This window comes from Poromitra crassiceps (assembly GCF_964638095.1).
Source record: "Poromitra crassiceps genome assembly, chromosome: 18".
Classification (NCBI taxonomy): domain Eukaryota; kingdom Metazoa; phylum Chordata; class Actinopteri; order Beryciformes; family Melamphaidae; genus Poromitra; species Poromitra crassiceps.
The window spans coordinates 7,783,167-7,811,079 of record NC_139636.1 but is presented as its reverse complement, the minus strand read 5'-3'; the positions used below and the strand labels follow the sequence as shown (position 1 = coordinate 7,811,079).

General features: G+C 42.7%; 2 protein-coding genes and 1 pseudogene across 3 annotated transcripts in view; 2 read left to right on the top strand and 1 right to left on the bottom strand.

Moving 5' to 3' along the window:
* Positions 1-372: 372 nt before the first annotated feature.
* On the top strand, positions 373-4,890 carry LOC310793398 (C-C motif chemokine 4-like). Its single transcript, XM_083655212.1, has 3 exons — positions 373-467; positions 3,217-3,340; positions 4,539-4,890. The coding sequence occupies exons 1-3, from the start codon at positions 404-406 to the stop codon at positions 4,615-4,617; spliced, it is 267 nt and encodes an 88-aa protein (XP_083511338.1). The 5' UTR covers positions 373-403; the 3' UTR covers positions 4,618-4,890.
* Positions 4,891-9,301: 4,411 nt separating this feature from the next.
* On the bottom strand, positions 9,302-24,948 carry LOC310792500 (septin-7-like; the record flags this gene model as incomplete). The annotated part of the gene is made up of 9 exons (XM_083654176.1): positions 9,302-10,297; positions 10,825-10,970; positions 11,290-11,425; positions 11,740-11,865; positions 12,522-12,573; positions 19,637-19,733; positions 22,680-22,772; positions 22,998-23,115; positions 24,893-24,948. 9 exons carry the CDS (start codon positions 24,946-24,948, stop codon positions 10,258-10,260), a joined length of 864 nt encoding a protein of 287 aa, XP_083510302.1. The 3' UTR covers positions 9,302-10,257.
* A 553-nt stretch (positions 24,949-25,501) lies between these two features.
* Positions 25,502-27,913, top strand: part of LOC310792499 (septin-7-like) — a 21,481-nt pseudogene continuing 19,069 nt past the window's right edge. The window contains exon 1 of the transcript XR_014553945.1: positions 25,502-25,506. The product of XR_014553945.1 is annotated as a septin-7-like (transcript). The remainder of the gene's footprint in view (positions 25,507-27,913) is intronic.

The following is a 27,913-nucleotide window of genomic DNA, read 5'->3' as shown; positions in this document are numbered from 1 at the left end:
CTCAAGAAATACTGAGGTCAGGTGTGACTTTGAAGATAGTGAGTACAGAAGAACATGGCAGAAGCAATGGACATGATTTTCATCTTAACTGTTTTGATATCTGCTGAAAGTAATAATAATAGACAGATTTAGTATTGGCTATGGACAGATTTTGGACAGATGTTTCATCTCATCTTCACTCTGTCAGGTGGGCGGTGCCGTGTGTCCCATCCCTTCAAGCTTCCTGCCAACCCAAACTAGCAACACGCTCTGCTAACTGCTAACTGGCTGCTGGTGGCATCAAAAGGTGGAGACTTCTTCATGAATATGCATATTGAGAGAAACTGAGAGTATATGACTGTGAAGCAGCAGCTAGAAGGTGCTCAGAGATCAGAGGAAGACCTCAGAGGAACATCATCACACCATGAAGACTCTGTGCCTGACACTGGGACTGCTGCTGCTGCTCTCAGGCTGCTGCAATGCCACGCGTAAGTCTGCTGCTCCAGTCTCTGTACTCTGCTTTGTCGTGATATACTTACATGAATGAAATGATCATATACCTGCAGAATTCTACATTAAGACTCCATGCCAAGATAGTGATCTCAAATAGCTTTTGATTCTATTTGACTATATTAAGTCGCTCAGTCGGTCCACAAAAAGTTCGCCACCCTTTGAAGGCCACAGTTTTCGCCCTAGGAGGCTGAAATTTGGCATGGAGGTCAGGTGTGTGTGTGTGTGTGTGTGTGTGTGTGTGTGTGTGTGTGTGTGTGTGTTCATGCCAAATGGATAAAAGGGGGCAGCAGTGGGGGTGCAAATTAAGAAATGCAGGGTAGCAGAGCTACAGGCTGCACCTGCCATCCTGCATTCTATTCCATTATATTTGGAGTTGTCACCTGATGAGATGAGATAAACTTTATTGTCACTACATGGTACAAGTATCACGAGCGAAATTCTGCTTGGTTCCCTCTCAGAGTCGGCGAGCAAAACCGGGACGCCATAGAACAGCGTCAGCAATTTGTTGACGCTGTTCTATGGCGTCGAGTTGTCACCTGATGCCTGTATTTTGTGTTTTCCTTTACATAAGACATTGTCCAAATAGTCAGTGACTGGAAGTCACGACTGGTGAGCACTCTCAAAAGTTTCAAAAAGTTACGGTGCACGGCGCAAAAAATAACAGAGGGACAAAAAACCAGCACTCAAAATAAATCCTTTTGGGTTATTTTATTACCTTCAAGCAGCAATGACAATGAACGTTTCGGCGTGAGCCTTCCTCAGCATTGTGATGCTCAGCAATGCTGAGGAAGGCTCACGCCGAAACGTTCATTGTCATTGCTGCTTGAAGGTAATAAAATAACCCAAAAGGATTGATTTTGAGTGCTGGTTTTTTGTCCCTCCGTTACATTTCTACCATAAATTGATGCAGAAAAGGCATAAATTGGTGTATGAAAAAAATCACCACAATGCAGGAAATGAATTGTTTGAGGAGCCCCCAGACCCCCCATCTAATGTGTCCACCTCAGAGAATTGTGATAAAGAGCCAAGAGATAGGCCTGTGGAAAAACATCCTCTATTTTCATACAGGATCATGAAGTGCTGTTTTTTGGTTGTCTTTATTGTTATGTATTTTATCTTGTATTTGTCTTTATTGTCATACATTGCGGAAGCTATGGATGATTATATTGTATAAATGAAAAAGAAAAAAAAGAAAAGAAAGTATTATATGAAAGGTAGCCGATATCCAATTTAACTTCCTGTGGCTCAGGAGGTGTAGGGCACATCCATTCTGCATGTTTTTTTTTGTTTGTTTTTTACGAATTATTTTATTTACTTTACAAAACTTAAAATAAAATACACAAGAGAAAACCTAACAGATGAGACTACTACCAAACACTACATTACTGTACATCGCAACAACACTCTCCCACCCGCACCCCCACCCAGCGTCTCAGCAGCCACAAATATTGATAATAAAAGGCAGGTTTATTTCTATTATGTTTGATCAGCAGACATTATCCCACAGACACCTCCCCACCCCCTTGATACATCACTTAATGACTGGACATTTTACATAGACTTATTACATGAATATTTACATGCACTCGACTATGTCACTTTAGAAGGTCTTTAACTTTGCACTTTATAATTTATAAATATAAGAAATATTAGAATATGAGAAGAATTACGGAACATTAATACTCATTGTATGTTTAGTAATGTAATGATGTACACTATATTTATGTTAATGTAATGTACATTTATATTATATAGCGCTTGCACTGTTCACTGTTGCTTTTGGCCGTGCTCAAAGACACTTTACAAACACAGGATAAAACAACTTTAATAAAGATAGAAAAATGTTAAAATAGATGAGAGAGAGATCAAATATTATAGGTCAAAAGCAACAGTGAAAAGGTGGGTTTTGAAGGCTTTTTCTTTGTGGAAAGATGACATATGAGTATGAAAGACAATGAGTTTTGCCCTGTCAGAGCCCACCCCTGTCACAGCTTTAGCAAAGAGATACATACAGCACCTGTGATGCTTGTCAAAGTATAAATGTTATGATCATATTCAGACTGACAGTGACATAGAGTTTTACAATGGTGAGCATTTTTTTTCCCTTTACCACTGGGAGGGCCTGCTTCATATTTTGCTATTTGCTATGTGTGTTTGCTGTTGATCGCCACACTGCATACAAAGACATATTCCTCATTTGTAATTTACTCACTATGACTATTAAATTCATCTTGAATCTTGAATAATGTGTTTTGGCATAATGTAATAATCTCTGAGTTTCATTTGTGGTAATCTTCGAGGTATAAGATAAGACCTGTGAACAAATTTATATATATATAATTTGATGTCTGTCAGTGGTACGCAACCAAGTTGCCCTATCAGGAGCCACATTGACAATAAATTTAAATTGTAAATAAATTGTAAATTGTAAATAAATAAATAAAACATCTTTATTTATTTATTTATTTATATATTTTAAGTAGGACTGAAAAGAGCCACAACTACCCATAGGAGCCACATGTGGCTCTAAAGCGTCGGGTTGAGTATATGGGTGGATTATTGGATTTCCTTGTAAAAACGGTATATTAACACCACAGATGTAGTACTACAAATGATTTGAACAAGGATGTTTTTATCTTATCATAAGAAACTGACATGCTAAAAGGTTATGACTCCATTGCCAGATTGTTAATAACTATACATTGATCGCCATGTCTTTCACAGGTGGAGCCGGTACAGTGCTGCAGATGGGACCATGCTGTTTCCAATTCTCCACAACAAAGATCCCGAAAATCAAGATTACCAACATTGAGGAGACCGACAGCAGATGCGAGGAACAGGGATTTGTGTATGTCTGCTTCACTCTAACACTTGTCCAATCCATACATTTATCATAAGACATTTTCAAGTAAACGTCTGTTATGCTGCTCTATTGCTAACTGATATAACACAATAACCATTCGACCTATAGGTGCAAAATTGCCTGCGCATGTAAAATTAAATAAATGTAATATTTCAGACATACTAGTTACTATAGCCTACTACTATACTAGATTACATACTAGCAATGTACCTGGCGTTGCCCGGGTTAAATAGGCACAAAGCAATACAAGCTTAGCCAGAAATGATCGTGGTTTCCAGGACTTTCCAGATGGTTTCCAGGACTTTACAACCTGTCCATGACTTTCGCCAGATCATAACCCACCACCATGCAATATGTCAGCCCAATCTGACCTGGGGTGTGGGCATGCATTAAAGAAACATGGAGACGCACACGCACACACGTGTGGTTTCCAGACCAAATTTCAATCAGGAGGCCGCCATATTCGCATAACCTGATCAGCCTGTGACGTCAGTCAAGTTCAAGTATGACATCAGTTATGACGTCAGTTGATGTTAGTTCATCCTAGTACATATAGCGAGGATTCTACATCACCTCCCTCTCTGGCAGATCATATCAGCAGCTGGCATCACAGCTGTTCATCTCCTCTGAAGCTGTTGTTTCGCCCTACTCACCTGCAACACACACACACACACACACACACAACTTCAACTTAATTATAGATCAGCATAATAACATTATAACAAGTATAACCATTATAAATACTAACCACAATAAACAATCATACACATATTCGCATCAGCTTTTTCTTAGGTCCTGGATTAATAGCAACATATTGCTGTATAAAAATGAGACCAAATGAGTTTTAGCAGAGATCTAACTTTGATGTTGATGAATTGGGGGCGGCTTTAGCTCAGGAGGTAGAGCGGGTCGGCCAATGACGCAAGGGTTGGCGGCTCGATCCCCGCTCCCTCCCAGCTGATGTCGTTGTGTCCTTGGGCAAGACACCTAACCCTCCTTGCTCCCAATGGTGTGTAGGCACCCTGCGTGGCAGCCTGCCGCCATCGGTGTATGAATGGGTGAATGTAGACTATCTACTCATTGTAAAGCGCTTTGGATAAAAGCGCTATATAAATGCAGGCCATTTACCATTTACCATTTACCAATTTCCTCCCTTGTGTCTTTACTTTTTGACTCCATGCAGGATCCACACTGTCTCAGGCAGACAGTTCTGCTACAGCCACCATGAGGTGTGGGTGAAGACACTTTTCAACCAACAGTAACAGGCCTAGGACCAGCAGCTGTTGTGTTTAACGACCAAAATGTCATGCATGATTTCTCTGTCTGACATTAGCTTATGCTTATGCATTGTTTTTCTAATGGTGTTATCCATTTTAATGAACAATGAATTATTGTTAAAAAATAGAATATAAACATCAATGCATTGTTTGGCTACATTCTGAGTTATAGTCAGTTTTTCTCTGCTGTATCCTGTTACTATTTGCTGCTGCAGTGACCAAAGTTCGTGATGGGGATCATTAAAGTTTAATTGCATCATAAAACATACTCATATATGCATTTATTACATGTGTGGTGGCCTGGGAGAACCCTTCACGTCACTGCTACACATTGTTGGCAATGAGCCACAGTGAGTAAGTAAAAATGTAAGTATTTTGAGTGATTTGGTTAAAACACGCCTTAAAGACCCCCCTCCAGTCAGTGTACCTGTTTAACGGTTGTTATTTTTAATTGCAGTTTTTTCAATAGCTTTGTCGTGTCATGTGACCCAGTCCATATCCAAAATCCATACCAGATATTACTGCTACACTGGATAAATGAGACACACCTCTTTTTATTTGATTTTAGTGCTGGTCATAGTGTAGTAATAATATCTTGTGTAGAATAGATACAGTATGGAGTCACTCGGTCACATGACATGGAAGCTATTGAACAAAATTATCTATTTTCCCATCAAAATATTATTAATTATTTGAAGCACTAAAATCCAATTGCCATCATATGCAAGATTCTAAATGAAAATGCCATTTAATATTTGATTTGTGGGACATTCAAAAGAACACTAGCACACCAAGGAAGATTAAGCATAACCTTCTCATCTTTAATATTAATCATTTACAGTTAGAGAGAGAACAGATGATAAAACAAAGGAGAGAAGTGGAAAACAGTGTACATATAAAAAAAAGAAAATAATAAAAAAAATCCACCAAAATTCATATCTATATCTATAGCTTAACCAGGAGTTATTGGAAGGGGGAGTGGTTCAATAACAGATTAAGGAACGGTCACAGATCTTTTTTTACTTGGACCATGGAATTAACTTGTCTCTGGACTGCAGAGAAGATCTAGCGTATAAGAGAGCGGTCCTGAGAAGGTATAACTGTACCGATTGGCATAGAGTTGTGTGTGTATACAAACATGTATCCATTGATTCCTCTGACGATATAGGTAGAATGAAACGTGCTGTTATTCTAGGTTATGACATATTCAGCACCGCCCCCTCCCCCAAAAAAAAACAGAGAGAAGAGGAGAAAGAAATGAATGTACAGGAACTGGCCATTGGGTAGGCTTTGTGTGTGTGCCATTCTACACATCCATACAGGAAATGTGTGCAGCTTGTTTGTGAGCAGGTGTACGTTTGATTTTGTCCCTTTAGCGGAGGGGTGTCAAAAATACAGTACGGCCTGGGGGGCAGAACCGGCCCGCCAGAGGTCCAATCCGACCCACAGGATGACTTTGCAAAATGTGAAAATTACGCTGAGAAGTCCTTCAATCCATTTTGATTCCAATTGTGAAGGCTAAGAGGTACCTGTACCAGGTTACAGGAGCAAGTTCAATATTAATTCGCCTATTCATGTTTTCTGTATCATCACTAATTTTCACGATCCTTGAAAATAGAGAATTGCACAGTTGCCATCAATTGCAATGCACAGTTACAGCCAGTAGATTTGATCATGTGTTTGATAGGCCTATGGTAGCTGAGATAACCCTATGTAGAAACATGTTATTAAAATGTACCTGTAATTCTTTACACTAAAAGAAACAGGAAGAGATTTAGGTGTTGTTATAGGTTATCATGCATTGATTTTCTTTGTCTGGCCCACCTTTCAGATCAAATTGGGTGGCATGAGGCCCGTGAACTAAAATGGGTTTGACACCGCTGCTTTAGCATCTTGGTTTAAATGAATCTTGAGACAAAGTTTGGAAAACTAATTCTATACTAAAATAAGATTAATCTGTGAGCCATTTATGAAAACTACTAGGGATTTAAAGAGACATAGTCCTTCAGCCGTACATACAGTATTATTATTATCATCGTCATTGTATGAAAATAAAACATAACTCTTGGATAGGTACATTAAAGGTTCAGATGTGTCACACAGCTGCTTCTGACAAAACTCACCACAGACTGAGACCCGGGACAAAATATATTCCATCTATCCTTCAAAAGAAAAAGAAAAAGAAAGACTTTTACTGAATTTTTGACTTCAGTCCGACACTAAAGCAGAAGGGTAAAGGTATGGGGTGCTGATTGTAAACTTGCGAACACTGAAATTAATAACAACCTTTTGCCACATTCAGTTACAAACGAGATAAAAAAAGATGATGTTTTTTAAAGTCACTTTTTTTAACCAGATTTACAGCAAGATTTGTGAATTTGTGATATTAAATGTTAAATGTGTACCGTAAATGTTAAATCTAAAATCTAAATGTTAACTCTTAAATCTAAATCTTAAATGTGTGCTTGTTGAAACTAAATATTTAGCTATATGCAAATTCACTTCAATTCACATTTATTTAATATTTTGAATATTTGAATATATTTTTTACAAGAAAAGTAAATATGACAAAGTTCACAATTATTGCTGTAAATCTGGTAAAAAGTGACCTAACAGCCACGCCACTTTTCTAAACATTGGAGGTAAATGTGGTGAAATGTTGGTTAATTTTCGCATGTACCACTTTACAATCAGCAGGTAAAGTTGTGTTTGGTTCTATTATGCCAAGGGAAAAGACAACAACAATAGAAAACACTGCAAAGTGTGTGGAAGGATTTGAAGAATATTTTGGAGATCAGTCTGAGACAAACATGTGTGAGCTGGCAAGACTTCTCTGTACAGTCTTTCTGGTAAAGGGAGGGGGAGAGGAATACAGCAACTCTTTGCTGGGTCAACTGACCTGTGATGAACACAGACACACCAGAATCATCTGTGCCCACGCCACGGTAAATCGCTGGCTGTGTTAAATGCTGACACTTTATCATACACTATACGAGGTGATCAGCCGTGCTGCATTTTGGTAAACAAACCGCATCACCGGGGGAAAACGGCTATGGGACCCTATGGAGCCAGCCTTGAGTGCTCACTCTAGCCCCGGCTGTGGGGTTTACATTTTAAAAACTGCGACAGTTCACACAACTTTAACACGATATGCATATATTATACATCAAACTCTTGAGCTACTTCTGCTCTCACTCAGAATGTCAAAATATAAGCGATGTCATGTATAGTTTTTGAGATATTAACGTTTGTTTGGCACAACTCATACTAGTTAACTGCTGCGGGCTTCCGCATTTCTGGGGGATTTGTTGTTGTGACATCACGCTGATTCGTCCTAGTGAGTGATAGCAGGGTTCATGCTAACACTTCTAGTTCAAAACAGTGTTATATTTGTATCATTTTGTGTACATTTAACCAAACTTGAGAGATAATAATTAGAGCTTACCATCACTCAACATAGTGTATGGTAAAGTGTTAGCATGGAGCCTACTGTATCACTAAACATACCGGTAGTGTATGCTAAACTGTTAGCATGGATTGAGCCTACAATCTTTCAACATAGTGTATGCTAAAGTGTTAGAATGGAGCCTACTACTATCACCCAACATAGTGTATGCTAAAGTGTTAGCATCGAGCCTACTACTATCACTCAACATATAGTATGCTAAAGTGTTAGCATGGAGCCTAGTCCTACTATCACTCAACATAGTGTATGCTAAAGTGTTAGCATCGAGCCTACTACTACCACTCAACATATTGTATGCTTAAGTGTTAGCATGGAGTCTATACTATCACTCAACATAGTGTATGCTAAAGTGTTAGCATGGAGCCTACTATGACTCAACATAGTGTATGCTAAAATGTTAGCATCGAGCCTACTACTACCACTCAACATATTGTATGCTTAAGTGTTAGCATGGAGCCTATACTATCACTCAACATAGTGTATGCTAAAGTGTTAGCATGGAGTCTATACTATCACTCAACATAGTGTATGCTAAAGTGTTAGCATGGAGCCTACTACAGTATCACTCAACATAGTGTATGCTAAAGTGTTAGCATGGAGCCTATTATCACTCAACATAGTGTATGCTAAAGTGTTAGCATGAGCCTATACTATGACTCAACATAGTGTATGCTAAAGTGTTAGCATGGAGCCTACTATCACTCAACATAGTGTATGCTAAAGTGTTAGCATGGCGCCTACTATCACTCAACATAGTGTATGCTAAAGTGTTAGCATGGAGCCTACTACTATCACTCAACATAGTGTATCCTAAAGTGTTAGCATGGAGCCTATACTATCACTCAACATAGTCTATGCTAAAGTGTTAGCATGGAGCCTACTATCACTCAACATAGTGTATGCTAAAGTGTTAGCATGAAGCTACTATCACCAATGGGACAGTCTATCAAATACTTGGTGTATTCCTCAGGTTTAAGGGCTTTGACAACACCCACCACTTCTATCACAATATAAAACATTGTAATCACAGCAGCCAAAGCTATAGACACCCATGCGGCTTTTGCATAACGTCATCATCTAGCCTACCGTAGTCAAATAGGAAAATGGTCATTTTTCTGGTAACTTAGGGAAAGAAAAAATTATGTTGCAATTAAACAGACAATGTTATGGTTACTGTGACACTGTTTATCTCTTATGTCGGTCTTCTGTTTAGTACAAATTGGTATGAAGGTTCTGAATACATTAACAGGCAATATATCTATGACCTCAAACACAGGGTTCGCTTATACACACATTCTGGTCTCTCTCTCTCTCTCTCACATACACACACGCGCACACACATGCTCACACATACACGCACACAATCAGAAACCCTGTAGCCTTTGACCATCTCCACTTAGCTTGTTACCATCTTCCCACCTCATCACACACACTCCTTTTGTTTTAGTGAGAACTCCCACCTGACTCACACACCTTCATTCACATACACTCCGCCCTCTCGTCACGCGCCGCCTCAAGGCGTCCATATGTGCGGGGTTTTCGCCATTGGGTGTTGTTGTTAATGCGTGTACGTAGTCGTACACTCATGTTTTTATGTCTTTATTGCGTTAAATGTGTGATTTGGACAGGAGGAAAAAAGAAAGAGCGCAGAGGAGAGGAATAGTACGTCTACCTGTAGATCTACAGAACATCTAGAGAACATACGATACGTCTACTATGAGTGTAGAAAATGGCTATGCATGGTCCCTGCCATGTTGTAACTCCATACTGTAGCTCGGAGGAACTCGGGCTTTTCCTCGTTGTCAGGAAACAGGAAGGTCATTTCACAAAACGCATGCAAATTCCCCAAGAAAAAAAAAAAAAAAAAATGGTTTGGACACACGCTCTGCAGAGAGCGTGTCTGTGTGTGCGTCTAACTTGAATGGCATGACCCCATGTCACACGTGCTGTATGTTAAAGTACCATATAACGGGAATGTATATGTCATGGAATGTGTTGAGTGTTACAATAATACGTATATGCGTGTGTAAGTGTGTGTGTGTGTGTGTGCCCGCGTGCGTGTGTGTTTTGACGGTCATAGATGCTGTGAACTTCAGAGGGGGACTGAGAGAAAAAGGAGTTTGTGGTCTTCTAAAAGCGAAGGAGCGGCTCATATCTCTTCAAAAGATTTTCCCCTTCTTCTTGTTCTTCTCCATGGTTCTGTGTGAGGAAGGAGTGAAGGGAAAGACTTCAGTATCATATCTATCCTGTTACCACACTTTATCTAGTTTGTCTCATAATAAGGTGTCATGAACACATTGAGTGCATTATAACCATCTCAACTAGCATGATCAAATATTTTATCACGCAAATACACAAAAACTTAGCAAAAGCTTATGCAAGCATATGTCTGACATTTCAAAGACTTGATACACATGATGGATTCTGTCAGGAACAAGGAGTAACATGGGGAAAATATTACTAGGTAATAAAGGGTAAGTTCTAAAGATCACAGGTTACTGAACGTTACTAATAGATACGAAAATGCCTTAAGATACATTTGAACTTTAAGCCTTAACTTCTTTTAAATAAATATGTTTTTCTCCTAAAGGAGCACTGATTGGACTTTGACTGACTGCCTTTCCCCCCTCAAATCAACCAATCAGCCACATTGGCAAATTATCAACCAACCAATCGGGTGTGTGTGTGTGTGTGTGTGTGCGCGCATGCATTTGTGTGTTACTGACTTGGATGCGTCCAGTTTCTGCTGCTCCAGGATTCTCTGCTGGGCCTCCCAGTTGGCCTTGTCATCCTCGAACACTCGCCTCTTCTCCTCCAGCTCTTTGTACTGAGCCTCAAGGTTCCGCTTCATCTGCTCGTGACGTCGCTCCAACTGAGGGCAGATGCGTCATGAAGATGTGTTTATTATTATTAATAATAATACAAATTATGTTTTCCTAATTATTAATTCAGTAGAGTTTTAGTGGCCTGTGATTCTGTTTCAGAAGCTTTACTGCTCTTATAATAATACAATCCTGGAAGAAAGGTTGAATACTTAGGGGATTTGGGCACAAATATGGTCAAACTTAAGATGGACTATTGGGAGAAATTGTTGGCTATTGGCAGCTTGGAGACAAAAATCGTATCAGCCTTGCAAAACCCACATTGGTCAAACAGTACATCAGTCTTCATCTCGTCACACCCAGACCCACCTCAGCCTCAGAGTCCTTCAGTTTCTGCTTCTTCTCTTTGACCTTCATTTCAAATACTTGTTCCATTTCTGTCTCCATCTTCTTCATCTTCATCACGTGCTCCCTCCGCTCCTCCTCCATCTGGGCTAGGGGACTCCTGTTGACCAAAGGTCAAAGGTCAATTCCAATTCCAAATTGCAAGCAGGCCTGGAATTAAGTCATTTTTAGGGCAGGGCCAAGGCCAAAAGCAAATGTTTACTAAAATATTTTTTTCAGTCCTTTTCCCTCAATGAAATAAATATCCCAATATACAAATTAAACGCTGCAGTGATACAGCACATAATGTTAAGATGGCTCAGACTGCAAAGTTAGTTACATGTTGAGCTGAAGGCCACCTAAAAACATGACCACAGAGGGGCGCTGTGGCATCATGATCATGACACAGTCTTTGGTGTCTGTACATGAACCTACTTGGTGAGCTGTCCCTTGGACTTGGAATTGTCCACTCCGTTGCAGGTGACTGCGGCCAGTTTCCTACTGCGGTAGTTCTCATAATGGACGTTATTGGTGACGTCCTTTAGGTCCTGCATATGGGTCCTGCAGAAGAGGAGGGACAAATAAGAGAGGAGCGGGAGAGGGGTACGGAAGGGACGGAGAAGAGATTCAATTTGATTTTTTTTTTTTTCTTTCCGATTTCCCCCTCATTTTCTCCCCAATTGTACTTGGCCGATTCCCCCTGCTGCCCCGGTCGCTGCCCCACCCCCTCTGCCGATCTGGGGAGAGCCGTAGACTAGCACCACGCTTCCTCTGCGACATGTGCGTTGCCAGCCGCTTCCTTATCACCCGACAGCGGGGAGCTTCACCGGCAGGACGTAGCACGTGGGAGGATCACGCTATTCCCACCAGTTCCCTTCCGCCCCGAACAGGCGCCGACCAGAGGAGGCGCTCGTAGTGCAGCGACCAGGACACATACCCTCATTCCGGCTTCCCACCCGCAGACACAGCCAATCGTGCCCGTACGGACGCCCGACCAAGCCGGAGGTAACACGGGGGCGTGAACCTGCGACCCTCGTGCTGGTAGGCAGGGAATCGACCGCTACACTACCCGGACGCCCTTCAATTGGAACATTTGATCTAACCCCTCATCTCTGTGCGAACCTGAAACAAGCCAAAAGGGGTGAGAGCTTAGTGGAAGCGAGTGAATCAATAGGGTTGGATTCCGTGACATAAGGAAAACTGCATGCATGCCTCACCTTATGAGCATGTTTCGTAGCACGGTGAAGTCGCAGTGCTCCCCGTTCTCCACTGAAACATAAACGTAAGAGAGGAGAGACAGGATAGATAGATAGAGAGAGAGACAAACACAGATATTAGAATCACACATCATAGTAATCCCATATCCGGTCTACAGCTGAACTGCACTAAAAGGTTCTACAGATGTTTGTAATGATCTTATAGATGCTATTGCTGCATGTACTACTGTATCAGGGCAGCCTTTGGGACTTTGGGTAAATGGCGGTTTATCTCTGGCGTGTTATCTATTCAGACAGAGATGGACGTGTTACTTGTGTTTTGGGTGAGTAAGACCAACACAACTGGATATTATTTACAACTCAAACAAACCTGATGGCAAACAAACAAAACAGCACACGGATATGAGAAATAGTTAATGCTGAATTAATCTCTATGGAGAGCTCACAGTACAAACGCATACAGACACACATCATATGATATCACATCACAGCACATACATTTCATTATTTGCATGTATACTTTTCCCAACCAGGTTTAGATGAAACCACGCCCCGAACTCATTTGATTGGTCGCCGCAAGCGCTTGCTTCTTCCTGAAAACGTGCGGCAAGTAAAAAAAGATGTGGTTAAGATTAGGGTTAGGGTTTTCTTATTTAACCATGACCACCTTAGCCATACCATAACCAAATTGTTGTACTTGCCTAACCCTAATGTTTTAAAATCAGAAAAATGCTTGTTACATTTTTTGGTGTTTTGACCGGGAATCGAACCCCGGTCGTCAGATTGGAAGGCAAGCATGTGACACATTAGGCCACGAGCCCAAGCACAACCTGAGCTGAACTTTTTTCACCCCCTAACCCTAATCTTAACGAATTCTCACACGTGTTCAGGAAGAAGTAGTTGCGCCGACCAATCAAATGAGTTCGGGGCGTGGTTTCATCTAAACTTGGTTGGGAAAAGTATACATGGGGGGGGGAGGGGGGGGGGACACACAGAGGGCTTTTTCAGGTATAAGGTATAAAGTAACAGCAAAGAGTACAAGAGTAGTATGTTGCACAGTTAAGTATAAAGAAAAACACAAGGAAAATTGAGGAAAAGTCAGAAAGATGTGATCATATAGGACACTTTTTGGAAAGTCTCCCTCTCCTCTCTCTGTACTGTGCGTTAGGTTAATGTCAGCGAAGAAATTTCAAAATGGACTCCTCTTCTTCATTAGCAAACGGAGCTATCACCAACTCTAATTAGAAATGCTAGTGAACTTCTGTTGCGTAACAAGAATCAGAATAATGTAACACTCCTATCGCTGATACTAACGAGCTTTGTGTTTGAGCAGGAGGAAAAGCGTCCTATCTGACCACAGCCTTCTTCCGCTGTTTAAACCTATACAAGCCAGACGGTTAGAGGGAGTGACAGCTCGGGGTCACACAGCAGCAAACAGAGAGGTGTGACTCCACACTGGGACGGTTAGGTGACTGTGAGCTTTCATCTCAACATCAAAGACATGGTTACACGGTCAGATGGGATTCTGGAAAAGGGCCGCAGATAAACTGCTGCTGAGAAGGATGTTGTGCGGTCGGTGTCGTAGGAAGATCTCTGCCCTTCTACCTCGTCAAAAACAATGCTCCTTATTGGTTGGCCTCCGCCCCAACGGTGGCCAATCAACATCAAGGGGAGCGAATAAGGAGGACACCTTACCATTGACGAAACTTAAGGAGTCCCGCCCCTTGGCATCCCAAGCCAGCCATTGAACTCCTGCCTCTTCTAGCTGAAGGGGGAGCTCTGACGGGAGGGGAGGGGGTACGGTTTTTCAGTTACTGGTCGACTCCCACAGCGGGGGCAAAATCTGGGTCTGGAGCAGCTGGGTTTTTATAGCTCAGAGTTGGCCTGGTTCTGACCCAGAATCGTCCCTCGTTTGGCCCAGATTTGGCCCGGATCAACAGCATAACCTGCATCTGTCCAAGCTGACTGGCTAAGGAGAAGTGGGCTTGTAGGGGGAAGTGTGTAGGAGGGCGTGTTATATGAGGGTCTATGGATGACCATTTGGGGGCGCTAGTGTCAATGAGGGGACAAGGAGAGGGGCTACGTGGGGTCATAGGAAACAACAGGGGTAGTAACTAACAGCATTACGGTACAAACCATATTTGTAGAGGGATGGCAGAAAATACCCGATGCATATGAGTCAAAATGGATCATAATTGTTTAATCCATGCCATTTCAGTTCTATTTGTCAATCAATGTGACATGGATGTGATTGGAAAAGCATCTCTGTCCATCAGGTGTTTTGAGCCTTGAGCGCTTAATCTACTGGTAATGTTTATTTAGGCCATGATGATGAACTGCATTGGTTTTATGAGTCAAGAGCCTTTGATTTGAAACATGTGTGTGTGTGTGTGTGTGTGTGTGTGTGTTTACTCTCCTCCTCCCAAATCAAGATTCATGTACGCTGCAGAGCCAGATCTCATGATGCCAAGCCACATGTTAACTTGATGATAACTTAAACAAGATACAATGTATCTTCTTACACACACAAAACAATCACTTGTCATAAACTGCTCATGACCCTATAAGCAATGAGTTAGAAGGGGTGGATCCCAGTCCTTGGTCCAGTGATACTGCTAGGCCTGCACACTGGTTCTCAGCCCGCACCCAACACAACCGATTCAACTCCAGCAGAAGAGTCAGTGAGCTGAAGCGCGTGTGGTAAAGCAGGGCTAGGACTAGAGCTGTCACTTTTTCCCAAAATAAAGTTCGAACAAACTTTAATTGCCCGCAAAATGTTCGAATATATTCGAACATTGGTTAATTTTGGTTGATAAAAAACAAAAAAACAAATTAGCAGGCCAGGCCACCGGGCATCGGCCCGACGTGCCCGATTATGCAGTCCACGCCAGCCGGTTACATCGTATAAATATATATAATATAATATAAAATATTAAAAGAATAAAAAAAAAAAATCCTCAGCTGTCCTCATGGTCCAGTCAGTCAGCTCCTCTCCGCTGCTGTGTTCGCTTGGACGCTCACAGTCACAACACTGCCTCACAAACTTGGCTGCATCCAACTCGAGACAACTTTTCAGACCCTCCTGGAGACAATATTTCTCAGAAGAGACTAACGCGACAAATCTGGAGACTTTTTCTGACATGGGATTAACATTACCAGCAAGCAGCAGTAAGCAGACAATGACGATAGCTGGGTAAGTCCCGCTAGCATCGATGCTAAGTTAGAAAACTTTTTTTTTTTTTTTTTATTAAAAAAAATTAATAATTCTAACAGGTCAATTACATTCGAACATGCCCCCCCCTCCCCCACATTCGAAGTTAAATTCGAATTTCGAATAAAAAGTGACAGCCCTAAGGACTACATGGTGCTACTCCATGTGATATCATAGGAGCAAAGAAGGGAACCACAGGTTAGGAAGTGATGTTTCTATTGCAGCAGTAGCATCAGCACCAAACGGCCTCTAATTTTCTCCATGACTATTTAGGGCATCAGACCTGGGACAAAACAAACAAACAAACAAACAAACAAAAGAAAACAAAATAGCTCAGAAATACCAAACTACTTCAGGTGTGAAAGGCGTAAACCTGCTGGGAACACCCGGCATGGTGGGATTTCAAATTCTGCAATGTTTGAAGGAGAATATTTAAGCACGCCTTAAATGAATACACCAAGTTTGTGAGAGATTGTCCCATTTGTCAACTTAGCTGTATATAAACACCAAAATCATGTGTCCCTAAGAGTAGTGTTCTAGTACCCGAGAGCGCTCTCGACATTTTGATGGTCTGGGACTCGTCTCGGACTCGCCCTCCCTCGGTCAAGCCGGAATTTGGATTTTATTTCAAGACCGGTTGAGACTACAACTGCAGTGACATCTTTACCTGCCTTAAGTTTTTTTTTTACTGTGATTGGGTGTAAAAATTCTCCCTTCAATTGCAACCAATAACTTTGCAGTTTGAAGGTTTTACCACTGAAACCAGTCCCCTCACGCACCAAGGAAGACAACACTAGGACACAAGGCATGGGAGAACAGAGCAGTTCCTGCAATGATGTCATCCTTCATCAGTCGTACGATTTGCGTTATGACCACAAAGAGTTTCTTTGCAAAACAAATGGGAAGAGAAAAACACTCAAGTAACCTTCATCAAGACGGATCATTAGAGTCATGGTCTTGAAAATGGTCTCGCATTGGTCTGCTCTTGGTCATGGAGCTTACTATCACTCAACATAGTGTATGCTTAAGTGTTAGCATGGAGCCTACTATCACTCAACATAGTGTATGCTAAAGTGTTAGCATGTAGCCTACTATCACTAAACATAGTCTATGCTAAAGTGTTAGCATGGAGCTACTATCACTCAACATAGTGTATGCTGTATTGCTAGCAACTTAGCATGGAGCCTACTATCACTAAGCATAGTGTATGCTGTGTTGTTAGCATGGAGCTACTATCACTCAACATAGTGTATGCTGTGTTGTTAGCCCCACCCCAATGGTGGAACGAGCTTCCACCTTCAGTCAGGACTGCTGAATCACTGCCGATCTTTCGGAAAAGACTAAAGACTCACCTTTTCAGGCTCCATCTGGGCCCTTATTGATCTAACTTCTTTCTCTCTCTTTCTAAAAAACAAACAAAAACAAACTACTAACCTAAACTAAACTCGTACCACTGTTCCTTCAGAATTTGTAGTTGTCATAAACTGTGCTCCATAGTTGATTGCTCTATTGCTGACAAAAATGTGTTATTGTAAGTCGCGTTGGATAAAAGCGTCTGCCAAATGACGTAATGTAATGTAATGTTAGCAACTTAGCATGGAGCCTACTATCACTAAGCATAGTGTATGCTGTGTTGTTAGCATGGAGCTAGTATCACTAAACATAGTGTATGCTAAAGTGTTAGCATGGAGCTACTATCACTCAACATAGTGTATGCTAAAGTGTTGGCATGGAGCTACTATCACTCAACATAGTGTATGCTGTGTTGTTAGCATGGAGCTACTATCACTAAACAGTGTACGCTAAAGTGTTAGCATGGAGCTACTATCACTCAACATCGTGTATGCTGTGTTAGCATGGAGCCTACTATCACTCAACATAGTGTATGCTAAAGTGTTGGCATGGAGCTACTATCACTCAACATAGTGTATGCTGTGTTGTTAGCATGGAGCTACTATCACTAAACAGTGTACGCTAAAGTGTTAGCATGGAGCTACTATCACTCAACATCGTGTATGCTGTGTTAGCATGGAGCCTACTATCACTAAGCATAGTGTATGCTGTGTTGTTAGCATGGAGCGCCAGAGCCATCTACTGGGGGACACGTGGATGATTTTGGTGTCTCAAACAGGCATATTGACCCAACAGGACAATCTACCAACTTGGCATTAAGTATTTGATTCTATTCTATTCTAGTCCGTTTTTAGCCCAAGTCTGATAGAGCATGGGTTTGACCATCAGGCTAAAGATGAGACAGCACAGCAACAGAAAGGTGGAGAGGACAGGATGGTGGAGGATTCTCTGAGGGAGCGGGAGGAGGGCGGTGTAGATGAGGTCTGAAAAGGTCAAAGATGGTTTGGTTTACCAAAAACGCCCTCTGTCAGTCATGGAAAAGAACAGACAGAAAGGAAAAAAGGAAAAAAGAGAAAAAAGAAAGAATGAAAACGTGAAAGGCTAACGGTCAACCACAGAGTAACAAAGATATGTTTTTTTTATATAGAGATTATATGCTGTATATTGTCTTTTAAAAACAAATGAAAACACCAACAACAACAATTCATTGCGGCTAAAGAAGGTGACAATCCAGGAGTCACTCTCTGATGACTACTTCAACATAACCCATCAAACACTGTCTGTCCTCCTTTTCCAGAATCCCTGTCGGTGTCGGACACACACTACCTGGAGGGTGTGTGTGTGTGTTGAGGTCGGACACACACTACCTGGAGGGTGTGTGTGTGTGTTGGGGGGGAAGGAGGGTGGGTGTAGGTGATGAGGTAATAACTGCCAAATAACAAGAAATTATCAAAATGTAAAAAAAACTGTTTAACAGGTTTTTATTAGGGATGCACGTATATTTATGGCAATCTTGAGAATATAGGCTATATAGCCTGCTATCAATTAGCCAATTGGATACATGTGGTGATATGTATGAATTATGTGTAGATATATTTTATACTACAAAATGTACTTTGTATTTTATTGTATTGTTGTATTATTTGTGCTGTATTTCATGGCAACTCGCCCTGGGACTGCAGAGGGAAATTAGCAAATTGCTATAATCTGGTGCAGAGCATCTTGTCTCTATGAGATCAATGTTCTTTTCCACATGGTCCCTGACAAATGAACTTAATAAACTAAACTAAATAAGATCAATAAACACAGATCTAATATTTGACCCGAATTTATTCCATTTGGCCGGGAGACAGATCTGGCGGACACGTTGACACGTTTTTTTGCCGAGTGAACGTGTACATATTGAAAATAATTGTATTCATGTCTGCATCTACCAGTGGGCTATCATCACGATAAGAGTAGGAATAATAATGTGTTAATCCACTACAGGAGAGACTTGATGTTCTCTGACATTAGGTGGAAACAAATGTGGGCATATATCTGCATCGGCAATCGGCCAAAATAGTTAGAATATCGGCATATTGGATATCGGCGAAAAAAGAAAAAGAGAAATCCAATATGGTGGATCCCTTTATGACATTTTCAACCCATTGACAACAGAGGGACATTTTGACAAGGTGTTATATTATCCGGCAGTTATGACATCATCAGCTGATGAAAGGGGGGATCTTCTTGGAGAACATGCACCGTGTCCCACACTCTCAGGAATATCATGCTCCATCCATTACTGTCGAGACGTTACAATGACGGTCCTCAACATCAACCTCCAAACACCGACATGCGTCAGCCTCCGGCTCACAACTGTCATTGTCTGACCATGGTGCACAACAACAACAACGTACAGTATGAAGTCACAAATGTTTTCCTGGAGAACTAATGTGTCCAAACTTCTTTACCATTAATTTCCCAATACAGCCTTTGCAGCTTGGCCATATCATGGAAACCCTGTCCTTCCGTTTGGAATGCTGGCTCTGGACCTGGGTGAACCTACCTTCTGCCACGCCCCACGGGTACTGCCGACCTCGGACCTTCCTGCCGTTCACCTCGATCACCACGTTGCTGCCGACCACCGCCAGCGGCATCTTCTCCTGGATCGGGAAAACACACATGCAATTCTTTTACGTGGTACAATAAGATGGTCCCACCGTGCTATTTCAATAGCAGACTCTATGACGTGTATAACATTGTTACACGTATCTAGAAACATGATATGCGATGTACCTTTGGTTCAGAAATGTGATATTCTACGTATCCGTGGATTGGAGAAATGCACAATGTCAGCATTTATATTCTGGTGACCAGTTCCTCTACCTTTTATTAATAATAATACTATTATTAATAATAATAATAATAATAAAAATAATAATTCATTCATTTTATATAGCGCTTTTCAATGACATTTGATTTGGAATACCTCAAAGAACTGTGCCCGGCCTCACTGTTATAACTGGGTTATTATGCTTACACTAATTATCACTTTGCTCTAATTAAAGCTACACTAGGTAACTCTGCATGCTGGGTGTCTCCGAATGGCAGCGAGATGTGATCATGTGATGCTTTATGTCCAAGGTAGCGAAGGGACGAGACAGGTAAAAGAGCTAATGTGGTTGAGTCCAGCTTTCTCTGGATGGAGTGCTGCTCACTGCTGTTTAGGATCTCTGGATGGAGTGCTGCTCACTGCTGTTTAGGATGAGTCCAGCTTTCTCTGGATGGAGTGCTGCTCACTGCTGTTTAGGAGGCACTTTGGATTTCACTTGGAAGTTTTGACTCATCTCTTCCTGTGTGGAGAAGAAGTAGTCCCACCAGTGACCAATGATATGACACCACAACCTAATTTGGGCTACAGCGTCTCTATTAGTAGGTATGACGCAGGCTTTTCTACTGCAGACCCACTTTGTGATTTAGGCTGAAGAGACAGGACGCAGTTTTACAGACAGTACAAATCTCCCCTTTAAGATCATCTGACTAAGGGATTCAGATGTCAGGGTTGCGTTAAACGTCAAATTTATTTTAATCGTGTAAATCAGTCAGTGACTGTGGAGAAAATTGTCAACATAGGCATTAGTTAATTGGGGCAGTTAATGTTTTCATGTAATGTAAAATTACATGTATTCCATTACTACCCAACATGGCAAAGAGGCAGAACTATCTGCCAAGGTTAGCCCAGACACACCGACAAGAGTCATTCAAGAGACATTCAGGCTAAATAAGTGTGCAGATCAATTTCAGACTAGGAGGCCAAATCTGATTTGTGAACTTTAGTGACCTATTAACTCATTGAGTGCCAGCCACTTTTGGAGAACGGATGCTCCCAGTGCCAGAGTTTCAGAGCGTTTTCAGTGATTTCTCGAGGCCCACAGAATATTGTGTGATATTACTATGTAAACACTGAACATGCACAAAGAACGATGAGACTCTATTCTATCATCTGCAAAAAAAAGTTTATTGATCCCATTTTCCGTTCTTTAGTTATGAGCCGGAGAAGATAGCTTGATTCATCCAAAAACAGCAATTTTTTTCTAGAAACTGAGATAATTGGCCTTTTGTGAAATTAAACATTTCAAGCACATCACTGACTCTGAAGCTAATCTTTTCTAATGTAGTCACACCTCAAAAATAATTTCCTTCAATAAAACAGTGAAGGCCAGGGAATTCTGTTTGGCAGAATAATATTTTTTAGCTACAACCAGCAGCGCTGGCCCCTGCGTGCGCTGCTGGTTGCAGCTTCTTGCTGGTCTTGATTTGCTGCTGGTGGGCATCGGATATTCTGGCTTGCGTTTGTCAATCCTGTCCTGCTGCCTGGGTCTGTCTGGGTGTTGCGCGCTGCTCTGCGTGCCCCCCCCCCCCCCCCCCCCCGCCCCGCCCCGCCTCGCCTCAACTGCACACTCCTCCTCCTGTCTGTGGTGGCTCTCTGCTGAGTTTGCTGTGCGCACAGTGAAGGGACATCGACATCCTGCTTTTTTACAGCGTTCCGCGTGTGTTTGTCACCGGCAACGATGCTTCCAGTTGAGAATAATAACAACTCCACGGTGTGGATGTGCGGATGTGCTGTCCGGCTCAATTGTGGGAGCAGATTGGCTGCTGCAGGCACAGCTGCAGTAACGTGCTTCAGCATATCGATGCATACGGATGCGATGCGATTTCCGTTTCCATAACGACTTCTTCTTTGTTTTTTCCTTGCCTTTCTGTTATGTGGAGAGCACTGTCGCCACCTAAGGGTTCTGTAAAATAGGTTAGACACATCCAATAGCTATAATATTTGTACATCAGAGGCAGAAGGCTTTGATCGACGCCCCACCGTCAAAAAACGCAATTGACGAACATGTCCGTCCTTGGCACTCTACGTTACTATTTGAAATGACGAACATGTCCGTCCTTGGCACTCAATGAGTTAATGACTTTATCCAGATTGATTTTAGTCTGATTTATGTCACTTGTCCCAAACCACATATGGAGGTAGTTTCCAATCTGCTTTCGACTGATGTGTCTTCAGTGCGGGCGCGCAGATCCCCCAAATCTGATTTGAACGTCACTCGCAACTCGTCATCAAATGCTTCTGCGTAGGAAAACCACGTCACCCACGTACGTATTTACTGATGCCCACGTCGTTACCATAGCAACCCATGCAGATAGGCTGTTTAGGTCTGGACACACAGATCCGACTTGAGAATCAGATTTGTGGCAGTGCGGACACACTCCCAAATCAGATTTGGGAAACCAATCAAGATAATGATGATTAATGACTTTATCAGCAAATCAGATTTGCAACATTTTCTGGGGCAGATAGTCACCACTGATGACAGTTACCAGGAGGAAGGTTATTCAGATGTGCTTGTAGCTAGTATTGATAGTCAGTTATGTAATGGGACAGGCCGGCATGGGTAAATGGGACATAGGCTGCTTCAGGGGACAGATATTGACCAACGGACACACAGACTTTTAGCTGTTTGTCCTCTCTCCTCCTCAGGGAGATCGATCATAACGTGTGTGATTGCTTCGTCGTCCATAACTAGCGATGCCGTCTGCTCCACTACCTTGATCTTGCGGATGAGCTTGCTGTCCTCGTCGTCCTCTGTGTCGGGGAACTCGTAAATCTTAATCTTGTGTTCCTGAATCTCCTTCATAATCTGAGGAATAGAGGGAACAAATTAAATTAGGTGTAGCACACACAACTAGCTTCTATAGAATTCCACTAGCACTGGTAAGGATTTTCCAATAACGTACCACCCCTGCCAAGTCAAGTTTATTTATTTTTATTTTATTTATTTATTTTATTTTTTATTGCCACCATGTTTGGATGGGTACATATTATAATAGCCCCGCCTCTCAGCGAAGCAATGAGACACACACACCTGTTTTTTAAACAGCTGGCACTCCTCGGGGGTGAGCGTGTCTGCCTTGGCGATGAGAGGGATGACGTTGACTTTGTCATGGAGCCTCTTCATGAACTCAATGTCCAGCGGCTTCAGACTGAAAGGAAAACAGGACAACTGAGAAACCACAACACACTGCAAGCAGCACTAGTCACAGGAGGAGTCACAGTCATTTCCAATTGAGCCGTCATCGGCCGTCACAAGGTTTCTGCGCTTGACGTGATTTCCCCGCAGAGTAGTTCCACCCAGAGCAATTTTGAGAGAGAGTGGCGTCAGCGGAGGACCAAAATGCGTGGAAGGGATCTCGCGCTACTTTTGAATGCTAAAATAAAGCTGATAATATACAATTTGATTCTAAAAAAAAAAGGTACAACACAAACTGTCCATTTTGCTGCAACTCGACAGTGCTGCTTAATCCAGAACCTTACTTCCTGGAACTCTTGAGAGTAAAAAAACTGGTCCATTGGAGTGAATGGAGATGTCACGACTCTTCTATATACACGGCTCTGGTTCCGCCTAGCAGGCGTGAAACGGACGAGAAGTCGTTTCCAATGGAATTCCTTCAGGTGGGTCGGAGGCTCCTGAAGGCAGGTCGAACAACAACCATAACCATAAACTACAGTGTATGAAAAGAATACAGTTTCGTGCATGTTTTACAGTATGAACACCCCTGAAGCTGTGGAGTAAAATACCCCTACGCCACGCCGGAATGATCTCTCTGCTCAGACATCTGACATAGAAATATACATATTAACACATTCACTGCCAGCTGTTTTTTTTTTTTTACTGTAGGTAGGTTCTGCCAGAGGGTTTTTTTGAGGATTCTGGCTCATCTTTCAAGACCTGAGGATTCTTTTCTGCTAAGATTTTGTGAACACAAAATATCTAAAAAGAACTAATAGAATGTGTGCTTTCTCTGTCTAAAAGAGTTAGTTTGTAGAGTTAGCAGTTATGTAGGCATTAGCACTTGAATACAGCATGGTTTCAGCGTCTGAAAATTTATTCTGAGATAAATGGCTTTTTGTGAAATTCGATAGAACAGTCACTTTAACCATTCATTTTTGGCATCAGTAAGACGTCAGACATCTAAACAATAGTTTTGAACAGTAATTTCCTCCATAACAGCAGGAAACACCCCTCTCCTTCAAACTCCTCCCTCCGTGTGTGTTCTTCTTGGCTGCAGCGGGCGTGTCACAAGCTCGTTTCTGCTGCTGTAACCTCGCGTCACCAGGCTCACTGCTTTGCTGCTGCTCCTGTCTGCTGGCGGCCGCTGTGCAAGTCTGGATGGGCTCGCTCGTTTCGGTTGAGAGCTTTGATGAAGCTTTTGCGATTCTGGTCTTATTTATGCTGCGTGTTTCAAAGTGTGTTCCACCCGTAATATATTATGCAAATTTGCAATCCCTCACCGCCAGCAATCAGCGTGAAAGCGAAAGCGTTTTCGCCAATCCATTCTACAGTATGAGAATGGTTTCATCGCGCGTTCCCCTGCAGTTTTGGCTGCTTTTTCTAGTCTGGGAGAGCACTGTCGCCACTTAGTGGGTCGGTGGAATGGGTTGTACACGTTCGGTGGCTCCAATATTTATATAAGAGATGTAAAAGGGTTAGATGCACATCCCACGGTCAAAAAAAAAAAATCATTTTTTTGACGTATTAACACGTCATTGGCAGTCAACCGTTGGATTTTTTTTGACGTATTAACACGTCATTGGCAGTGAACGTGTTAAGTAGTGATCAGTGGAGAACCACCGTCATGGCCTTCCTCACTACTGTCTTACTGCTGAAACAAGAGTGTCATTCATCGGGTGGCCAGGAGAGGGCCAAACAACACCCTAAATGCAGCCAAAAGAAAAACAATGGAGAATGAAGAAGCCGACTTCTCGTCTAATGTATTCTTCTTCTCCTCTGGCGACGACGGATCCTCGTGTGTCATGGTGGGCTGATGAGGGATTGTCTTTGTCACGCTCCCATGGGCGCTCCATCTCTGTCTGGAGCACAAAGGGGGCTTCTTCTTCTTCTTCTTGGGGCTGCGCTGGCCAGAGACAGCCAGCTCTGTCCAGGCTGCGGGGTGCTCGGGTGTCAGGGGGAGGGGCCAGCTCTGTCCAGGCTGCGGGGTGCTGGGGTGTCAGGGGGAGGGGCCAGCTCTGTCCAGGCTGCGGGGGTGTCAGGGGGAGGGGCCGGAGGTGTGGGCTGCATGTGTGTCTGTTTGAATGTTGATGTGCAGTACATGCAAAATACACACCTACATGTGTGTGTGTGTGGGTGGGTGTGTGTGTGTGTGTGTGTGTGTGTGTGTGTGTGTGTGCGTGTGTGTAGGATGGGTAGGAAGGCTACCCATCCCAGGAATGCAGAAACATGAAGAGAACAACGAAACAGCTGTTCACCTGTCAGAGGGGGCGTACGAGGTAGAGAGCAACAGCGAGAGACAGAGAGAGAGAGAGAGAGAGAGACAGTCTGATCCTACATGTACTAACAACTCAGCAAGAATGGGGTCAGTGCCGAGTTTGCTCCCATGCTTTTGTGTGCTAACACGACTTTGAAAATACCTACAGTACTGGACTGATTCGATGGATTTGTACCATCCTATATGTGGTAAAACCTGCACTGACCTAGGTTACGTAAATATTAGTAACTATGTGGCCAAGGCCTGGGTCTTAAACCTTTTACAGCCTATGGTGGACATGAGCCCTAGGGCCAGTAGGAGCCAGTGGTGCTACACCAGCAACTTGATGAAAAGGGACTCAAGGATGGGGGTTGGGATTGCTGAAGGAACTGAACATTATTTAATTAAAGTACTTAATTTGTGTGTTTCTGTAAAGCGACTTTGAGTATCTAGAAAAGCGCTATATAAGATAAATGTATTATTATTATTATTATTATTAACATAACATAAGATGTTAAAACACTCTTTTTGGTGGTGCACCTTGCATTCCCCCCTACCACTTAAAAATCACACAATAACAGCTTAAGGAGGGGATTTTTTTTGGGGGGGGGGATTGATAATTTAAAGCCATTTCATTTCAGTGAGATGGCTTTATGTGTTAAGAATCACATCCAGTAATTAGTCATTCTTTGAACACTGTAGAGTAGACATCTTGGTACAGCACAATATGGCTCCTCTGCATCGTTGCAACCTAATCAGAGAGAGAGGATTGTGTGATCTTCCACTGGGCCTATGTTGACAGGTGTTCTGTGAGGTACCGGAGCTAATGGCAGCTCAGTATGGAGTGTGGGGGAGTGTTTGCGTTGCGGTGACGCGGAGTGACCGCACAGCATCTGAGTGACCGCACACCATCTGAGAGACTGGGAGATGATGGGAGATGAGGAGGGAAGACAGAGTGTGTGTTTGTCTGAGAGGAGAGATGACTGCCTCCGTGCAGCCTGGATTGTGATTGGTCAGCTTGGCGATGGAGAGCAGCGCTCTACTGGGCATGTGCAGAACGAGCAGAGCGTTATGTAACCTTTGTGGGTCACACACACACACACACACGCTGGGCTGGCAGCCTCCTCGTCTTTGGCACGGACACACAGAGGCACCTCTGCTTTAACGTGCTGCACCCTTCATTCCCCTCCACAGGAAGCTGTAGAGACATCGGGCTCTATCTTGCCAAAAGCACTAATTTAGCATTTGTGCTCGTTTAACGCCGCGCTCAATGCAAATTGGGGGCGGACACAAGCACATGCGTTTGATAATTGTACTGGGCATTGGCTGCCACAAGCCAAAGCAGGCGTTTCAGCGATAAAATGTGGTGATAGATGGCATTATGCTATCGTCAGCAGCGCACAATTACTTTGCGCTAAGAGCTTAGAAAAGGACCTCTTACGCGCAAATACCTCGCGCTCTCGGAGTGCACCCGTAATCTCCGTCTAGTGCAGGGCAGTGCAAAGTAGAGTTCCTTTTGGAGATGTCATTACGCACAGCCTAGACATCAAATTATGCTGCTAAAATTGGGTATTAGCAGATAATTCAGTGAGGCAATCAACTATAACTCACTGAGAAACTTTTATCACATTGCAAAGAGGGAAATGAATTGAGAAAACTTGTTGGACAATGGACATAGGCTATTTACCTCCATAACCCGAAGGGTCGTTGGCACCACAGACGATCTGTCAATAAGCTCCCTCTGTCCTCGCACGAGTGAGTACACTATTACGCATGGAGAGAATTACAGCATATTGCATGCCTCGGTGAGGCAGCCTAGCGCAAACAGGCATTGCGAGGCGGGAATCTGATTGGTTTTGATTGACGTAATGCCCAGCCTTGCCTGGTCACGCCTGTGAATAATTCTGGTAGTTAAGACCGCCCAAATCCCGTTTGCGCAGGCATTTTGGGGCGCAGATGATTTTTGGCAGAATTGGCACGGCTCTAATTTGCGCTTGCGACACGTGCCGTGAACCTTTCTGCATCCCGGCCGAGAATTGCATCCCCAACATATTTCGGGGCTGTTTTAACTTAGAAATCAGGGAGGTCACATCTACCAGACAATTATATCATTTTTAAACAGTTACATTTCTGTATAGATCATTACAAGTAGCTCCCGTGAGGTGGGGATGCTTTTTTTTGCTGCTCGGCGGGGGAGAAAAACTCGGCAGAACACCTGGCGGACGGCGCAAGGCGGAATGCTATCTTCCGTGCCTTAAGGCACGCGCAAACAGGTGCGCAAGCGCTATTAGGGGATAGCGCCTGTCGGAAGATAGAGCCCATTATCTCATCCTACCTCATCTCAATTCATCTCATTATACCTGCTGTAGGGCTGGGTGATACGGACAAAATCAAATGCTGTATCACAATATTTTTGACTGAATACCTCGATATTTTTGCTTGATCATTTTCAAAATTGGATTCATGGCCCAGCCCTAGCGTGAGACCAGCATTGTCTGATGTGATCTCATGCAGT

What these genes read in the sequence shown, in the direction of transcription:
- LOC310793398 (XM_083655212.1), top strand. Translation starts at nt 404, where the DNA reads ATGAAGACTCTGTGCCTGACACTGGGACTGCTGCTGCTGCTCTCAGGC. An exon ending in AGGCTGCTGCAATGCCACGC is followed by an intron (nt 468 to 3,216) that starts GTAAGTCTGCTG and finishes TGTCTTTCACAG; the next exon opens with GTGGAGCCGGTACAGTGCTG. An exon ending in TGCGAGGAACAGGGATTTGT is followed by an intron (nt 3,341 to 4,538) that starts GTATGTCTGCTT and finishes GACTCCATGCAG; the next exon opens with GATCCACACTGTCTCAGGCA.